Here is a 19,300-nt window from a genome sequence, read left to right as displayed (position 1 = left end):
GCACCAAGATCTCGTACTTCGGACAGCAGTTAGTAGCGTGCGCTAACAGCTACGTGCTAATGGCCGACATGATGCAATGGCTTCAATATTCCTAGAAGTAACAAGAATGAGATGCTGCCGGGGCTCAAGCCCCGCCCCTTTAGAATCTGACCAATGAGAGCCCAGGGACACTGGAGAAGATAGGAGGTTCCTGTTGTGCAGATGAAGGGACGCCAGCGGAGACAGGAGGTGGACGAGACGGTCATCCCTCAGCATCACCGTCGGCTAAGCTAACGCTAACTATGACCTTTCTCAAAAGGAATTTCAGGCAGGGAGGTTTAAAACCATTCTTTTTGAAGCGTCCTCGGCAAGCAGTTTTGTTTTTCTTCTTCCTTCCTTCTGTTCATTGGGAAATTCCAAAACCACAGGATTCTGAGATCACCAGCGCTCCTGAAGACCCGCTGCTCCGCCGCCGCCAGGAAGGTCGCCGGGGCCACGAAGCCGTCAATGGTTAAAGAGACGATCGGACGACGTCCACGAGGACCTGCGAGTACATTCCTGAAAGAACCCCGATCTTCTTCTCAGCCTTTCAAATGACGCGCTCTCAAGAGAAGATGTAAAAATATACATTTAATAACTCATCAGTAAACAACCATAGAAGCTATCTATCCACGCTACCTAGTACAGTTACAGACATCCAGTTGGCTTGTTTCTGGTTTCTTTTTTTGGACCACAAACACACACTCACACACTCTCACTCACACACACACACACACACACGCAGGTCTGAGCGGGGTGTCTGCTGCGACCAGAAAAACAAGACGTTGTAAAGAACAGAGGTTTGCATACGGGGTTGTGCTGGCGGAGGAGGCTGCGGCGCCGCCCGCCTGCAGACCCTCCGCCGACGCCACAAACAACCAAAGGAAAAGAAAAGTTCCTTTTATTTTTGTCCGGCGGTTCTCTCCTCTCAGAACCGAGAGTTCTCTCCTCTCAGAAACTCCAGATCCGAATGAGTACCGTCATTTCCGGACCAGAAGCCGCGACTCTTTCCACGCTTTGAACGCGGCGGCTTAAACAACCATGCGGACGGTCGATGATGAGCTGACGAGCTTCACGCCGCCGAAACATTTAGTCGGGTCACAGCGGAGCCGCGACGCGAGCGTGAAATTCTGAGGCCGTTGGATTCCGACGGCGAAGACGACCGCGGCACTGGTTTTATCGCGCGGGAGGACCAAGACAAAAGCGGGGATAGAAAACGGATGGACTTTTCCTTTTCTTATTTATTATCATTAATATTATAAATGATTTATCTTTGTCATCAGCCGTGTTACAGGCACCGTTTGGAAAAATGCATTTCCAGTACATTTTGTGGACGTTCCTGATATGTATTCAACTCAAAGTAAAAATGTGTGTAAATATCTCATGTTATAACGTGGACACCCGCGGCTTCTGGACAAGTGCGGCGTTGATGTGTAGATTTATTTTGTTATTTCCAGCCGCTGCGGCTTATATTCAGGTGCCCTCAAGGGTCCGGAAATGACGGTATTCCATTTAGCGTGAACGCTCGTCGTCTCCTGTTGAGAAAATAAAGTCTGACGGGCGCCTACTCGCTTTCAACCGATGCTACTTGAATACTTTCACTTCCCTCCAGCTCAGAGGGAAACCCGGGACTTCCAGCGGCAGTCACAGTTCCAGTAAGTAGAAATCAAACAGTAATATTTTCTAAAAAGTCTCTAAAAAGGCTGAAAGTATTGCTGTGCGGCGTTCCGACCAGGCGCCCGAGTACCGCCATGCTTTGCGACGCGGGACTCGGAGCTGAAGCTTGGCGTGCGGGTACAGCGGCCCTTAACATACCAGCTGAAGTGCGTTAGAATGGGATTTTCTTTGGATCCTAAATGAATTTTCCCCGTTTCAAAGAACAGAAAAGAAAATAAGGATATTCGTTCAGATAAAGCCTGAAAAAGAAGGATGACGTGAGCCAGATTGAAAAGAACAATCGTGGTTTTCGTCAACTTAGCGTCCAGATGGAGGCCAGTGCTTACAGGACAAAAACACACGTTCATTAACATCTCAATGAACTCTTGATGATTGTGAATGAAATCAACTTCAATTTTACTTTTGAATTTTAGTTTTCTTTTTTTTTATTCATTTTCCTCTGACTCACTGTGGCTAAATAACACTCTTTTCTTACAGAATGAATCTACTGCGCTTTGCTTTCGCCTATTTTTTTTCAAATGTTCGGGAAATGTGTCGGAACTGGGTCCGTGCACGGCTGCCGTGCACTTCTGCCCGGTGTTTTCGCTCAATGACATCAGTCCATTTCTGATACTAGCCTGGCGTTTCTTTTACATCCTCCACCTCCTGGCCGCCGTTCTTCAGGCGAGAGCGGCGAGCGGCGCCGATTCCGAATCCTGAGGTGCTCTGGAGCTGCGGGAGCTGCCTTGGCTCCTGCCGCCCAGATCAATTTGGACATTTTTTCCGTATTTCAAGGATAAAATTGACTGGAATCGCACTTCGTATCTTGAAAGAAGCAGAAGAAGTGACTGGTATGTTCAGGGGCCACTGGACCTCCAAACTCACAGGAATACTGGAGCGACTCGGCGACCTGCCATCAGCTGAACTTTGACCTCCACCGGCTCACGTGTCCACCTCCGGCGGGTGGACCTGCTTTCTCCACCGGAAGATGTTCCTCCTCTCGTCCCGCAGGCTTCCTCAGCTCTGACACACACACACACACACACACACACACACACTTGCACAACTCATTAGCATAACAAACCCTTTCTGCTGTGATAGACCTGGAAACCCTCCTCTGGGATGAAGAGGAGGAACATCTTCAAGGGGAGAAACCAAGTCCGGCCGCTATCAAGAGACCTGGAGGACCCGACAGGACCTGGAGGAGCCGAGAACAAGCGAGATCCAGGCCCGGAGGACGAAGAGCAGAGGTAAAACAAAAACCAGAAAAAGAACGGGAGCTTTATCACCCCAAACTGAGGCTGGAGACGGCGAGATGCTGCGAGAAGAACCTTCACTGGGAGCCTGCTGGTTGCACGAGGCGTGCCGATGCGGCGTCGCCGTGGTGTTTGGTATCCTTTCGGACGGAGGTTGCCGTGGAGACGGCGGGACGGACGCGGGTTCGGTTCTAATATTGCACATCCTGGGGGGTGAATATGTAAACCATGTCGACTCCAAAACCCTGGGAGCTCATCTCCTCATCCAGCTGCTTCTCCACAACACCTCAGTGAGGGGCGGAGCCTGACCTGACCTGACCTCCGACCTTACACGTGTGTGTGTGTGAGTGTGTGTGTGTGTGTGTGTGTGTGTGTGTGCGTGTGTGTGGAGGGTCCGCTGCAGCTGATGTTGTCCTACCAGGGTGGGGGGGTAGCCAGGAGTTAGGGGGGGTCCGTGGTGGACGCCGTTCCACACTGGACCCTGGAAACCTCATGCACAGCAGTTCACGTGCACGCCCGGCCGCCGCCACAGTTTTAGGACTTGAAGACGTGCACGGCCCGCACCACGTACTGCCTGCAGATGGGACACTCGCTCATCCTCTTCCCGCATTTGGTGCAGGTGACCATGTGGCCGCACTCCAGCAGCACGCAGTCGATGATGGCGTCCATGCAGATCCGACACAGGTTCTCGTCCGAGGCCAGCTGGGCTTTCACGCCGTCTGCGGAGAAGACAGACGGAGCGTCGACGTCTAACCTGGAGAAGTCTGAGGACCAGCAGAAGTCTGAGGACCAACAGAAGTCTGAGGACCAGCAGAAGTCTGAGGACCAGCAGAAGTCTGAGGACCAGCAGAAGTCTGAGGACCAACAGAAGTCTGAGGACCAACAGAAGTCTGAGGACCAACAGAAGTCTGAGGACCAGCAGAAGTCTGAGGACCAGCAGAAGTCTGAGGACCAGCAGACCCCTGGGTATCAGACATCTCTCAACATCGTGGGACTGAGAAAAGTAACAGCATGGAAACAAAGGGAACATGCAGAGTGATGTATATGACACACACACACACATACACACACACACACACACACACACACACACACACACACACACACACACACACACACACACACTTCTGGATGTGGATGAAGATCATTGAGCCCAGGGACAAAAACCTCCATTTTTGTTTGCCTCGGTGGTCCTTCATTCTTCGGGAACGCCACCGTCCTGCTGTGATTGGCCGAGAGGCGGAGCTCATTCTCGACCAATCACAGGGCCTCATGTAGAGACATGGATCCATTCCCATATCTGGACCATGGAGGGTCTCTGTGAAGCTCCCGCATGTGTTTGGACGGTGGGAGGAACCCGGAGAACCCTGAGGAACCCTGAGGAACCCCACGCAGACCCGGGGAGAACATGGAGACTGGGAATCCAACCTTGGACCTTCTGCTGCCAGGTGGAAGCTCCAGCCACTGGCCTCCTAATTTGCATTTCATTTGAGACTTTGTGTCCTTCACGGGGAGAAATGAAGTCAACGGGAATTAAAATTCTTAAAGTTTGATTTAGTTTGATTTAAACCAGCCTCCTGTCTCATGACAGGATGGAGGCCTCTTTTCCATCTTCTCATCCCCTTCTAAGCCCCGCCCCCACGCCCCAAGCCCCGCCCCCTCCACGCCGGGCTGATAAGGTCCGCTTGGACCTGATGGATGGAGATCCTCCACCGCGAGGGGAGGTGATGAGAGCTCTTAGAGACTGGAGGATGAGAAGATGTCCTCACAATGGAGCGAGATGATGCAGAGCAGAGGGACGGTGGGGGGGTGAAGACCTTCATGCCATGATGCACAGGATGAGGAGGTACCTCGGTGCTCGGAGCAGAAGCAAACATCTAAAGGTCTTACCTGCCACTCCACCGTCACACAGCGGCGGAGGGTACGCTACCACTTTAGGGGCGGGGCGGCATCAGAGGAAACAGAGCGGCACGTTAGCACGTTAGCATGTTAGCATGTTAGCATATGACCATTAAACACACACGTGATGTTCAGTGCAGAAGGTGCGGCCGTGAAGGGTCTCCGCGGACCTTCACGCCCTGGGCTGTCTGGTGCTTCCTTCATCCATCCAACGCCGTCCGAGATGTTACCGAGCCTCTTTCTCCCCGCGGGACCTTCTGCAGCTCCGAGAACCTTCTCCAGAACCGAGCTGTTCATCAAGAGGAACCAGGGAACCAGGGACTGTGGACCTTCACTTCCTAGAGCCATCTCAGCTCCTCCTCCCAGGGAGGATCTTCTTACGTCTCCACGGGAACTCCTAGTAGCTCGGCGATTGGTGAAACTTATAAGCCACGCCCATTAGCAGGTCCTTCTTTATGAGCGCTAGTTTTGAAGACCGCCAAGGTCACTGGTCAGATGTTTTCTCTGACCAGCTAACCACAAAGAGGTCCAGGCTCTTGTGTCCTGCAACACCTGGGAGGGGTTTCCAGGGCTCGCAGAGGAACATCTACACTTCTCCAGAGTAAGTGTGGAGTTAGCTAACTGCTAACGGAGGCGGTGCAGGGAGAAGATAGAAACATCTCAACCGTCTGATGGTCCATGCTTGTTATTCCACGGACGCTGTGGCAGCTTCCACCTCCATGGCGTCCACGTCCTCTTTCTCTTCTTCTTCTTCACAGGTTTGTTTTGGAGTGAGGCGCCGGAGGTGCACGTCACACCGGTCCATACCGTGGTCCCTCGCTGTCTGCAGGAACGCTAAGCTAACGGGTTCCCCTGGAGGAGGCTACTTCCTGCAATGGCATTGGAGCCGGACACTTCTTGGAGGTAGACTAGAACTCCCGGACACTAGCCTGAGGTGGTAGCTTCGCATTAAACTGTACGTCCGGGTCACACCGAGTGTAAGCCAAATTTCCCTGAGTTTGAAGTGGCTCATGAACCACCTTCACGTCCACAGCGGACGAGGTCCAACCTCTGGACGCGTCCCGGGTTGGAGGACAAAGGTTAGAAAAGCATGAAGCCAGGAAGCACGGGCAGATTTACCTGCGGTTATGCTCACGTTTTCCACTGCGGGGAACAGAGAGAGAGAAGACGCGTCACATTCGGGACATCTGGACTCAGAAGCTGCTGAGAAGGAGAAGACGAGGGCCTACTGGATCTCCGGTTCTGCTCGTTCTCTCTGTAGAGCCGGTGGACTCGCTCCAGAAGCTCCCACTTCTCGCAGCAGCCGGAGTAGTTCACAAAGTTCCTGGCCAGGATCTCCTTCAGCTGGCGGACGGAGAGGTTCTCGATGGCCTCCTCGTTGTCCAGGTCTGACAGCGAGGCCCTGATCCTCCTCTGCGTGGCCGGGCTGACCTGCAGCCAACACAGGAACCAGTCCTGAGAACCTCGCCGAGCTTCTGGGGACTCAACGCTCGGTATCTTCTGTCAAAGCATCGAAGCCCGTTACAGGGAGACACCGTGGAGAACCGAGCGGCGGAGAGGCTGCAGGAGAGCTGGAGGAACGTGCGAGAAGGTTGCGACGGCCGGAGGAACGTGCGAGGGGGGACGGAGGAGTATGAAAGGAAAGGTGGAGAAGATGGAGGTGAGAGCAGCTCTGTGGCGTCTGCTTTGGAGACACCGAGGAGATGACAGGAGGCAGCAGAGATGGAGATGTGGAGGTTCCTCTTTGGGAGGGAGGAGGTTTATGGATGGAGGGAGACAGGACAAGAAGGTAGCTGGTGTGGAAGGAGAGGGTTGGATGGAAGGAGATGATTGGCTGAGGGTCAGATGGAAACCTTCATGCTCTGAAGTCTTTCTGAAGCGTTTACCTCCAGCATGTCCTCGGCGCGATCCAGATTCAGGAGGGACATCGTCGGCGTGTCCTCGTGCTCCTGGGTGAGAAGGAGAGAAGGAGTTACAAAGATCTGGACAACCACCAGACAGCCTCGTGAACATGGAGAACCAAACCAAACTCGAAAAACGGACGTTTTAAGGGTTTGCTTGTGTCTTCAGGAGAATCCACATCTCAGCAACTTGTGAGGGGCAACCAAGAGGAGGGTTGGAAAGGGTGACTTTTGACAGCAGAAGCTTATCTTCATTTGAGGGAACCTTGAGGAACCGGAAGTTTCCAACACAGCGGAGCTCCAAGACGCTCCTCGTCGTCTCACCTCGAAGAACGAGGAGAAGACCAGATGTGAGGTATCTCAGCGGGAACCTGGGCCTCCTCCCACCACGTGGCAGACCTCCCTCCTCCTCTGAAGCTGCCGTTAATAATGCATCCTTCAGCGCGGCGCCGCCAGACGGCCTCCCTCGACACAAAACACCAGCAGCTCCTCTTCTTCTTCTTCTTCTTCTTCTTCTTCTTCTTCTTCTTCTTCTTCTCTTCTCCGAGTTTTCAATCCCTCTGTGGTTTCCAGGCTTCAGACGTCAGAACGTACTAGAAAGTGCAAACATCAGCTGCCGACTGCTTCACCGGAGGAGGCCCTGGAGATGCTTCTGGACGCAAAGCCCCTGGATGGACACATGAACGCACCATCTGACGGACGTCCCTCTCCACCTCCAGCCAAACATCTTCAAACCCGAAGCAGCCTCGCTGACACGTTTCCCAGAATCCCAGAGGACGGAAGAAAACAATCCTGACGTTCTGCTCCAGACAGCCAGCAGACTCCCCACAACTTGTCTGCTCGAAGAAGAGGAGGGGGAGATGTTTGAAGAGGGTTCCTCAGCAGAGGCGGCTCCGAGCCGTCAAAGAGTAAATATGGATTTGAAGAACCCGTCGCGCTACAATATTTAGCATCCGCACACCGACGGCTGAGGAGGATCTCCAGGAAGTCCTACTGGATCTTCATGCAGACGGAGACGCATCGTCACGGCGACAAGGCGGCTGTATTTCTGAGTGACGTGGAGAACATCCTGGAGACCTTGTCAGGTGATGGACCACACCGAGGAGCATCTGTGAGAGGTTCCCAGTCCTCCAAGATGTTCTACAAGGATTCTATGAGAGCGTGAACGGCTGGACGTCTCAAGATGGGGCCCTGTCATTGGTCCAGGTGAAGGTCTCCTCACGTCCAATCACAGCAGCGATGGACTCCGACCCCGACTGCAGGATAATCGATGAACGAGTGAATATCGGCAACGTGCTTCTCCCACGCTATTCGTCTTCGTGAGCGAGAGCAGCCAATCAGCACGGCTCGCGAGCTGCTGGAACATCACGCAGCTCCACCACCATCACGCAGCTCCACCATCACGCAACTCCACCATCATGCAGCTTTGAGCTCCACCATCACGCAGCTCCACCATCATGCAGCTTCACCATTCCACAGCTCCACCATCACGCAGATCCACCACAAGCAGTTCCACCATCACGCAGCTTCGAGCTCCACGTCTCGCCTCAAACCAACTCGGCACAACTGTTTTTGGAAAGCGACCCAACGAGCAGATCCCATCCGGCCGCCGTTGAACAGGCCGCCCTCCACGTGCACGCTCCTGGCCGTGCACGGGGCGGGGGGGTGGAAGCCCTCTGACACATCATCTCTGGAGACGTGCAGCTTCTGCTGCAGCTGCTGCCGCTGGAGGTTCTCACCAGGAGTTACGTAACAGACTCAGACCTAAAAAAAGGCAGAGGGCTTAAGCTGGCGTGCCGGCCGGGATGAAGGCTCCGCGCACGTGCACGGCGTGCACGGCGTGCACGGCGTGCACGGCCACGCAGCTGTTTCCAGCCGTCACATGGACGCCAGCTGAGATCTTTTCAGGGTGAATGGAGAGCGAGAAGGAAACACGGAGGAGGCTTTCATTCAAGAGAAGCAGCTGCTTCCATGTCTGACTGCAGCTCTGCTGCACCAGGATGGAGGACCAGGGAGGAACATCCACAGGTGGAGCTCTGTGGAGCTCTGTGGAGCTCTGTGGAGGGCTGTGAAGGTGTGTGGAGGGGTGTGGAGGTGCATGGAGGTGTGTGAGGTGTGTGAAGGTGTGCGGAGGTGTGTGAGGCGTGTGGAGGGGTGTGAAGGTGTGTGAAGGTACGTGAAGGTGTGTGAAAGGATGTGGGGGGGTGGAAAGGTGCATGAAGGTGTGTGAAGGTGCATGAAGGTGCGTGAAGGTGTGTGAAGGTGTGTAAAAAGGCATGGGAAGGTGTGTGAAGGTGCGTGAAGGTGCATGAAGGTGCGTGAAGGTGTGTGTGAAAGTGTGTGAAAGTGTGCGAAGGTGTGTGAAGGTGCGCAAAGGTGTATGGAGGTGTCTGAAGTTGCGTGAAGGTGTGTGAAGGTGTGTATGCAGCTGTGTGACGGTATGTGTGAAGGTGTGTGAAGGTCTGTGAAGGTGTATGGAGGTGTGTGAAGGTGTGTGTGAAGGTGTGTGTGAAGCGCTGTGAAAGTGCGTGAAGATGTGTGAAGGTGTGTAAAGGTGTGTGAAGGTGTGTGTGAAGGTGTGTGAAGGTTTGTGAAGGTGTGTGAAGGTGTGTGTGAAGGTGTGTGAAGGTGTGTGAAGATGTGTGAAGGTGTGTGAAGGTGTGTGTGAAGGTGTGTGAAGGTGTGTGAAGGTGTGTGAAGGTGTGTGTGAAGGTGCATGGAGGTTTGTGAAGGTGTGTGAAGGTGTGTGAAGGTGTGTGTGAAGGTGTGTGAAGGTGTGTGAAGGTGTGTGAAGGTGTGTGTGAAGGTGTGTGAAGGTGTGTGAAGGTGTGTGAAGGTGTGTGAAGGTGTGTGTGAAGGTGTGTGAAGGTGTGTGAAGGTGTGTGAAGGTGTGTGTGAAGGTGTGTGAAGGTGTGTGAAGGTGTGTGTGAAGGTGTGTGAAGGTGTGTGAAGGTGTGTGTGGTGTCCCACCTGGCTGGTGGTCCCTGAGCTGCCGCTGGGGCTGAGCAGGACTCCCTGAGAGGTGGAGATCTGGGAGTGCTGGGAGGCGGAGCGGGTGGGGGAGGGGGGCGAGCGCAGACTGTCCGAGTCTTCTTCTTCTCCTTCTTCTTCTCCTTCTTCTCCTTCTTCTTCTTCTTCTTCCTCCTCACGTGTGTCCTCCTCCTCCACCACCTCCTCCTCCTCCTCCTCTTCTTCTCCCTCTTCTTCTTCCTCCTCCTCCTCCTCCTCCTCCTCCTCGTCCTCCTCCACCACCACCACCGCCCTGGGTGTCTCCCTGGCGCCCTGGTGGCAGAGCACCAGGTCCACCAGGTCCTCCTTCTCCCTGCAGGTGTCGGTGGGGATGTTCCTCAGCAGCAGGTACTGGCGGAGGTCCTTCACCCGCAGCTGCATGAGCCGCGGCCGCTGGAAGGCGGTGCCGCGCAGGAGGTGGCAGGTGGTGCAGCAGCGGAGGTTCTCCTGGAGGACGGAGCAGAGGGCGCAGAAGCTCTTCTTACAGTCGCAGCAGATGTGCTGCGGAGAGGAAACACAATCAGACGCCGGCTCAAGTCGATGAAAGGTCGACGGGATTCCACAGAGGAGATGCTCCTCAAACACTCATTCGTTCATTCTCAAAAGACCTTCTCCGGCTTCAACCGGGGAACACATGGAGACACGGACGTCAAGCCATCTGGACCATGCAGGGTCTCCATGAACCTCCGTCCAAACACATCCGGAGAACCCCGAGGAACCCCGAGGAACCCTGAGGAACCCCGAGGAACCCTGAGGAACCCCGAGGAACCCCGAGGAAACCTGAGGAACCCTGAGGAACCCTGAGGAACCCTGAGGAAACCTGAGGAACCCCGAGGAACCCCGAGGAAACCTGAGGAACCCTGAGGAACCCTGAGGAACCCCGAGGAAGCCCACGCAGACACGAGGAGACCACGGAGGCTCCGCGCAGGAAGGAGCCTTGTCACCTGAACGACGCAGACATGAATCCAGACGGCGGCGAGAAGCTCCGCAGACGTGAGCTGACTCCATGAGAGCGTCTGAAATGAGGCCGTCACGTGACGGCGTGCAAACATACAAGTCACTGCAGACTGGAAGAGGAAATAGAATTCATTTGGTGTGAAAGAGTTCCATCACCTACTGGACCTTCTGCTGGTGCTTCCATGAATGATGGAGGATGGAGGAGACCTGGAGGTTCATTATTGATCAACCTGCTCCGTCTGATTGGGCGGATGAATAATTGAGGAGGCATCAAGGGGGGTAAATACTTCCATCCACCTGCTGACGGCGGGAGGAGCTTTTAATTTGGGGAAAAGCGATGAACTAGAAGATAGAAATCGCGACGGACCGGTTCCCTCGCCGCCCCTCGGAGGTTCGGCGAGAACGCTGCTTTTTCAGGAAAAGAAAAAGGCGAAGTGACGAGACGGCGGCGGTTGAAGTTTGACATTTGAGCGTCTCCTCGGCCTCCTGACGCCTCCTGACGCCTCCTGACGCTTCAAACGGCGGAGAAAGGAGGTCAGTCCCGGCCGGAGACGCTTCCTTATCGCAGATGCACAAACACGCTCTACTTCTGCAGACACCAACTTCACACACACTTCTCTGGGATCCTTGCTAGCTAATCTGTCTTTCACACACACACACACACACACACACACACACACACGGGTGTGTCTGCGAGGTGTTTGCCGCCCGCCATTAAACCCCTGACACGCCGCGGCGAGGAGATCCTGGAAATGCCAGCATGAATAAATATGGCGGCGTGTCTGAACGCCGTTGTTAGCATCTCCACGACGCTTCCCTACATGAGGGTGGATGAGGAGAACGCTGAGGTGGAGAAGGTGGAGCACGGGAGAGGGTGGAGAAGATGGAGGTGAGGAGCAGCCGTGGCGTCGGGTTTGGAGACACGGAGGAGAAGACAGGAGGTAGAGATGGACGAGGACGGAGAGGAGGGAGTCCATCACAGGGACGGGACATGGTAGATGGTCTGGAGATAAGGTCAGGCTGAGATGGTTTGGACGTGGACAGAGGAGCGATGGAGAAGATCTGGGGAGAAGGATGCTGAAGGTGGAGGTTCTGGATGGAGGGAAAGAGGACGGGAAGTTAGCGAGGGTGAAAGGAGAAGGTTAGATGGAGGCAGGTGATTGGTTGAGGGTCTTTCAGAGCTTCTCATTGAGAAACAGCATAAGAGTGTGAGGAACCCGAACCATCAGCAGGTCCTCAAACGCACCGTGAAAATAACAGACAGATCACGCAACCAGCAACCATTACATCACCTTGACACGGCGCAGAGGAGGATTACACAACCACACACACACACACACACTCATCCCTGTCATCCCTGGGCGCTGTGATGTAATGTCTGTTTGTTTGTGTGTGTGTGTGTGTGTGTGTGTGTGTGTGTGTGTGTGTGTGTGTGTGTGTGTGTGTGTGTGTGTGTGCGCGCGCTGCGTTCGGAGGCCACAGGCAGTGGAAGCTGTGGATGAGGAAGTGGACTTCAGAAGGTCAACACACACACTCCTCCTCCAACCCCCAGGTTAGAGACATCTGGATGATTGTGGACGTTACCTCCCCCAAACCAGACCCCGACCCCTGACCTCCGACCCCTGACCCCCGACCCCCGGACCAAGAAGGTCCCTTTGTGGAGCCTCCATGTTCTCCCCGTGCCTGCGTGAGGTTCCTCAGGTTCTCCGCGTTCCTCCCGCCATCCAAACACCAGCAGGGGGTTCAGCGGAGACCCTACATGGTGCAGACGTGTGAATGGTTGTCTGTCTCTATATGTGGCCCTGATTGGTCCGGCGTAACTCCGCCTCTCACCCAATCACAGCTGGGACAGGCTCCGCCCCCAAAGGCCTGACAGAAGGATGATGAACGAACGAATGAATGAACGAACGAATGAATGAATGAATGAAGGGTGAATAAATACAGCTTGAATTACAAGGAGGACGAGCCAGATGGAAAAAAAAGGATGAATGTTTGAATCCTCATGTGTTTATTGTCCACAATGTTTACATTTACCGCTAATCAAACATGCTAACCGTCTTTCTCCATTCACGCTGATGCACAGCGACGTTCCCCCGAGTCCGCGGAACTCTCCGGGCTCACCTTGCGTCTGAACACGGAGAAGGCCAGCCCGCAGGCCTTGCAGAGCTGGCCGGCCCCCCCCGCCGTGGTGGGGGGGTAGGTGGAGTACCCGGCGCTGGGGGCGAAGCGGAAGGGCCCGGCGCCGGCCCCGAAGCCCGGCTGCTGCGCCCGCACCGTGCCGGTGCCCATCACCTCGTTCAGCAGCCCGCAGCATGACGCCCACATGGACGAGGCCCCCGCCTGCACACACACACACACACACACACACACACACACACACACACACATACACACATATCAGAGAAACGTGGACAAGCTGGAGTGTGTTTCCCTCTGGTCCCGGTGGAGCAGCCTGGGAAAACGCAGACGCAGCGGCCAGCTAGCGGCGCCACAAGCTCATTAAGACGTCCATGAGGCGCGGCGGCAACCAGAAAATGGATTTATCACACACAGATGTGTTTTCAGGAAGGTTCACGGCACGTTTGCCCGCCGCGCACACGCCACAGACTTCCTGCCGTCGAGGTTTCCCGGGATTTCCGGCAAAGTGCGCGGCTGGCGTCTCCGCTCGGAGGGATCTCCTCCTCGCCACCGACCTCCGGTTTCACCCAGCCGGTCGACGCTGCGCATCTGATCTGAAATCAATACGCTCCGGGATTCTGGGAAACTGTGCTTTCAGAGCCCTCGCAAGTACAACCGCCCCCCCCGTCCACGCACGAGCGGAGCCGCCGGGCAATCCGCCGCCGAGCGGGGAATCCGACCGCCGACCTTCTGATCGGAAGCCATCGGAGCAGAGCTTTTAAGGATCACGGGATTTTCGAATCCCCAGGAATACGTTATAAAAGATAAAACTAGTGAGTCACTGAAATATTGAGCACGGCAGCCTCAGTGAGGCTGATCTGGTTTAGCCTGCATTTGAATCCTTTTCATGTCCGAGTGATTGACAGCCGCCGTTAAATGTCCCCGCCGGGGGGGGGGGGGGGGGGGGGGGGGGGGGGGGGGGGGGGCGTGTCGGCCTTCAAATCGCTCCGTCAAACCCGCCGGGCGACTGGCTGACCTTTAAATGAGGTCTTCTGGTTGTGGAGCAGCTCAGGAGGGTTTCTGGAGGCGGGTCTGACTCCGTTGTTTTTGGGGTTGGAGGCTCACTGATGCAACTTTGCCCCGCTCCCCGCTCTCAGTAAGACGGGAGGTTGCAATTGGAGCGCAACCATCGCTTCCAGACCGGGTTTCTTCTGCCATGTTCTTGGACCTCCAGGAGAACCTCCCCCGACGGAGACGCCTCGGGCTCAGACACCGGATACCCCAGGCGGGCCGGGACATTGACGCGCCGGCCCGTGCACGGCCGGGCTCGCCTCCGGACGCATTAACCCGATCGATAACCCGGCGTCGTGGACGGCCGAGGACGAGGAGCGGCTTCAGGAGACACGGCGGCTTCAGCAGAGCTCTTAAGCAGCGCCTGAGGTTAAAGCTCATTAGACAGAAGGAGCCCCTCAGAGCTGCTATTAATGATCCTCTCCCAGGAGACGCCCGTTAAAACCCATTATTTGGTTTTACGACCTGATAAACAAGCCGGGCACGCGGCGGGCCGAAGGCCGGCGAGAGGGAGGCCGGCCGTCCGATGGCGGCGGAGCTCCTGCCGCGGGAGAACACGGCCGCCTTGTGTTCCTCCTCCCTCGGGGTCAGGAATCGACGGGCGACAGGAGCAGAATGGAAGCCCTGTGGCCCCGAACAATGGGCTCCACAGGCCGGCCCCCCGGGCTCCCGGCCCCCGGGCTCCCGGCACCAGCGCTCCGACCTCGGACACCCGCTTAAGGACTCCTTATGTAATCCCAGAGCAGGCGCTATATGCGGCGCCCGCTCAGAGGCCGGGACGCCACGGCGCCGCCGCCGCTGAGGGACGGATAAAAATGCCCTCCAGGACGTGGCTTTTTCAGTGGCCGCTTGTGGCAGGAGGTCAGGAGGAACATGACGGCTCTGAGGAAACATCCAGAACACATCTTCTCCTCCTGAGGGACAGCGCTCGGTAGATGTTCTGGAGATGAAGCCACGTGGAGACGGTTGGGACGTGGACAGCGGAGGAGGTCCGGGCAGAAAGATGCCGAGGGTGGAGGAGGTCTGGAGGAAGACCGGAGAGGAGGTTTATGGGCAGCGGCGAGGAGGACAGGCTGTGGGATGGAGGCAGATGATTGGCTGTGGAGACCCTGAAGGGAGCAGCACAAAGGAGGAGATACTTCCTGTCTCTGGAACGCCGCCGTTCACGCACGTTTGTGCGTCAGCCCGTGGAGGCGCCGCCATTTCACCAACATGCACCCACTTTACGTGCACGGTCAAACCCCGACCCCTGACAGCCGATCTGCCAGAAACAAGAAACACTCGGCGGGCCCCGCATTAATTTTGACAGACTGTGTGTGTGTGTGTGTGTGTGTGTGTGTGTGTGTGTGTGTGTGTGTGAGGCCCCGGACAGGCCTAAATGGGTCACGGGGGAAACGGATATATTCAAGACCTGGAGCGAGTGGGACGCCACAAACTGGCCTTGAGATGAACGCCCTGAATATTTCATATCTTTCAGGGCTCTGGTGCATGCAGACGCTAAGAACGCCATCGCTACTGCTGCCGCTGCTGCCGCCGCTGCCGCCGCCGCCGCCGCCACTGCCGCCGCCGCCGCCAGGCCTCACGCCTGTTTGGAGATTTCTATTTTCCATTATCCTCATTCGCATATGTCAGGTGAACCCTGTTAGGCGGCGGCCTCACGCCTGCAGACACACACTCCTGCAGCGAGCCGCTGATTCATTCAGCAACCTGGCGTAGCATCAGCTACATTCCAGCACTCTGGTGTGTGTGTGTGTGTGTGTGTGTGTGTGTGTGTGTGTGTGTGTGTGTGTGTATTTGGGGGCTGCAAAGAGTTGAGCTTGAGGGGGGAAACTTTGAATCTGCATGCATGGTAAAGGGATTTGCAAACTGTGCCTTAAAAAGGCAGTGTGTGTGTGTGTGTGTGTGTGTGTGAGCAGAACATCTAAACATGATGAGCAGCTCCAGCAGCCTGGACCCTCTGCCTCCCAGCAGGCAGGAGTGTGGGTTTAGTCAGTCCAGATCCTGCCTGGCCAGGTCAGAGTGTGTGACCCGCCTGGGATGCAGGGGGGACCAGGAGGACCAGGAGGACCTGCAGCTCATCCCACCTCCACACCTTGGACCAGGGCTCTCTGAGGAACCCATGGGCTCGGTTTGGTGCAGAGGGTCCAGTCAGACCTGCCAACCTTCAGCTCCTGCTCCTGGAGACTCTGTCCTCCTCCTCCTCCTCCTCTTCTCCTCCTCTACTTCTCCTCCTCCTCTTCTTCTCCTCCTCTTCTTCTCCTCCTCTACTTCTTCTCCTCCTCCTCTTCTCCTCCTCCTCTTCTTCTTCTCCTCCTCCTCTTCTTCTCCTCCTCCTCCCTGTCCTGACAGCCCCGCTGTCTCGCACTGCAGCGGATCTCTATGACTCGGCTTTGGTTTAAACCGAGTGACGCCTGCGACGGGGAGCCTTCATTTGCATGCAGCGCCACGGACGGGGTTCCCCCCGCGCCGGTGCCAGCCGGCGGGAGGGAGGGCCGGGGGGACCGGGAGGACCGGGGGGACCGGAGAGACGCCGGTCGATCGGCTGTCCGTCCTCACGTTGCAGTGATATCATGACGGGCAGACGGTCCGCCTCCTGCCGCGGCGCCCGCAGGGCTTAATTCCCCCAAATGCTGCATTCAGGATCCCCGTCCGGACCAGGAGATCCCGAACACACCTGACCTTTGGAGAAGATACGATCATCCCCCCCCCCAAGGTCCACTCCAGGGACCTTCCCAGGACGGGTTCTCCTCGGGTCTCCCAGAGTCTCCTCCAGGACGGCCGGAGGAGAACCCAGAACCTGCGGGAGGACTTTCACCTTCACGCCGTCCAATCAGCAGCAGGGAAAGGACAACAGCGATGATTGACAGCTCGCCCCCCCCCCCCCCGTCTCTTGATTGATCGATGGATTGATTGATTGACGCCCGGATCTGCTGACCCGCGCGCTCTCGGAGCACCGATGACATCATCCCCGCCTCCGCGACCTTCATCCTCCTCATCCTCATCAGCTGCCTTTCCTCTGCCGTGCGTCCCGTCTGACACGCACGCGCACCTCGGACAGGGGTGATCCTCGCTCGTCGCCGTGACGTCTCCCAAAAACAACCCCCGCGCACGCGCACGCACACACACAAACACACACACACACACACACACACACACACACACACACACACTCCATCTCATTAGAGCGGATTAGGAGCCCGCCGCAGCGGCGAGCCGCCACGCCGGGGTCGGGACGGGTTCGTCCGGGTCCGCCTGCGTGGATCCGCCTGCGCGGATCCGTCTGCGTGGGTCCGCCTGCGCGGGTCCGTGGGGAGTCCGGAATTCCGGTTCCAAATAACCCAAAACACACCGCCGGCGCGGCAAAACATACATGCGCGGATATCGGTTCAACGCGCGGGGAGCGTGCGTGTGGCTGCAGCGCCGTGCGCAAAAAATAAATCAAATCACAAATTTTGATTTGACCCTCCGCGGCGGCGCCCACGCCACGCCACGCCACGCCACGCCACGCCACGCCATGCGCGTCCGTCCGCGGCGCGGAAGAAGCGACCCACCTTCATTGCGCGTCCCGGTGCAGGGCTTCTGCTCGCAGCGGCGGGACGGACACCATCTCCGGTGCACCGGAATCAAACCATGACGTCTTCCCTCTCTCCAGCTGGCCGTGAGCGGAGCGCGCATGACGTAATGGCCGGGGGGGCCGCGGCCAATCGACGCGCGCACAGCCGCGCCGGTATCTTTAGCGGCCAATCGGCGGCGCCGCGTCACCCGCGGTGGGCGGACACGATCCGTAAAGAAGCGTGTGTGTGTGCGTGCGTGTGTGTCTGCGTGTGTGTGTGTGTGTGTGTGTGTGTGTGTGTGTGTGTGTGTGTGTGTGTGTGTGTGTGTGTGTGTGTGTGTGTGTGTGTGTGCAGGACGGACGGACCGAATCCATGAATAAGCGCCTTCCTCAACAGTTGCTGCAGGGATCAGGACCCGGATCATAACTGTCATTTATCCAAAAGACGCTATTGCTAATGAAACATATAATAATGTAGACAAAGATATAAACATATATATATATATATGATCTCTGTTTATTTGTGTTTTTTTGTTTTTTTTTGCAGAAGAAGCGCGTTTCCACGGCGGGGGGGCTGCAGGAGGTTGTGGGTGCAGTACCCGCAGGCGCCGGTAGGAGGAGCCGCGGACCGACGGGTGCAGTACCCAGAGGCGCCGCTGGGGGGCGCCAGAGAGCGGAGAGAAGTCGTTCTTAGCATGCAGACGCCGCCGAGCCGCGGGCGGAGAAGGTTGGACCATCGAGGAGAAACCAGAACATCTGACAGCGACCGGGTGTGGGGTTGGATTTCACACAGCCACATTAGAATTTGCACGGTGGTGTGTGTGTTTGTGTGTGAGCGCATGTGTGAGTGTGTGTGTGTGTGTGTGTGTGTGTGTGTGTGTGTGTGTGTGTGTGTGTGTGTGTGTGTGTGTGTGTGTGTAGGCCCCAGGCCAGAGGTGACACACTTTTGAGCTTTGGATTTGGCCTGAATTCTCCTCCCATGTGAGAGCAGGAAAGTTGGAACTGGAGGATGGAGATGTTTGGAGCGCTGGTTTCAGCTCAGGAGGCTGTAGAAACATCTGTAGAACATCCATATCTCCTTCTTCTCCTGTCTGCCGCTCCGTCCAGGGTCTCCTCAGCCAATCACCTGCCTCCATCTAACCCTCACCTTCGTGTCCTCTTCTCCTCCATGCATAAAGCTCCTCTCTGGTCTTCCTCTAGACCTCAGCTTCCTTCTTCCCAGATCTTCTCCATCCACGTCTAGACCGTCCCAGTGTGACTTTATCTCCAGAACATCGCCCATGCACTGTCCCTCTGATGGACTCATTCCTGATCCTCTCCGTCCTCCTCTCTCCCAAGGAGAACCTCCACATCTTCTCCTCTGTGTCTCAGACGCCACGGCTTCTTCTCACCTCCATCTTCTCCAGCTTTCCTTTCCTTCTTGCCGATACACTTTTCTCCATCGGTTCCAACCTGCTTGCACACGTCCCTCCACCTCCTCTCCACCCTCTCCATTCCTATTTGAACTTCTCCATCTTCTTCATCTCCAGCTCCTGTAGCCCCGTCCACTCCCAACCGCACCAGAGATCACAATGTCATCTGCAACTTCATCGTCCACTGAGGTTCCTAAGAAGGAATGAGGTTCCCCACCGAGGTTCCTCTGGTCCTTCAGAAGGAGCTCAGACCTTCACTCCTTGTAGGGCCGTGCAGGAGGTGCCATTTCGGCCCCCGATCTCCTCAAGCCTCCAGCCATCTTAAGGTCTTCTTCTTGATGACCATGATGGAGACTCAGATTCACAAGATGTTCCTGCAGAAGCTCTGGTAGCTAATGCGTCAACGGGGCTGATTTCACATCTTCTGGTCTCTGTGGATGGAAGTCTCCG

General features: G+C 56.1%; 1 protein-coding gene across 2 annotated transcripts; it reads right to left on the bottom strand.

Annotated features, from left to right (window-relative positions):
* Window positions 1-2,108: 2,108 nt before the first annotated feature.
* Window positions 2,109-17,527, bottom strand: rnf34b (ring finger protein 34b). Of its 2 annotated transcripts, XM_086151741.1 has the most exons (8): window positions 17,437-17,527; window positions 12,818-13,036; window positions 9,701-10,240; window positions 6,716-6,778; window positions 6,059-6,260; window positions 5,949-5,972; window positions 4,821-4,862; window positions 2,109-3,649 (listed from the first exon to the last, which is right to left on the bottom strand). In XM_086151741.1, the coding sequence occupies exons 1-8, from the start codon at window positions 17,440-17,442 to the stop codon at window positions 3,465-3,467; spliced, it is 1,281 nt and encodes a 426-aa protein (XP_086007867.1). In that variant the 5' UTR covers window positions 17,443-17,527; the 3' UTR covers window positions 2,109-3,464. The 2 variants fall into 2 exon arrangements, with proteins under 2 accessions (XP_086007867.1, XP_086007868.1); XM_086151742.1 differs by lacking the exon at window positions 4,821-4,862.
* Window positions 17,528-19,300: the final 1,773 nt, after the last annotated feature.

This window comes from Fistularia commersonii, chromosome 9 (genome assembly GCF_037954325.1).
Source record: "Fistularia commersonii isolate RoL2024-O1a breed Wild chromosome 9, RoL_Fcom_v1.0, whole genome shotgun sequence".
NCBI lineage: Eukaryota > Metazoa > Chordata > Actinopteri > Syngnathiformes > Fistulariidae > Fistularia > Fistularia commersonii.
The sequence above is the reverse complement of the archived record's forward strand: the minus strand, read 5'-3'. Positions and strand labels throughout refer to the sequence as shown.

What these genes read in the sequence shown, in the direction of transcription:
- rnf34b (XM_086151741.1), bottom strand. An exon ending in GCTCAGGGACCACCAGCCAG is followed by an intron (nt 6,779 to 9,700) that starts GTGGGACACCAC and finishes CTTCTCACCCAG; the next exon opens with GAGCACGAGGACACGCCGAC. An exon ending in GTGTGACGGTGGAGTGGCAG is followed by an intron (nt 3,650 to 4,820) that starts GTAAGACCTTTA and finishes TCTTCTCCGCAG; the next exon opens with ACGGCGTGAAAGCCCAGCTG.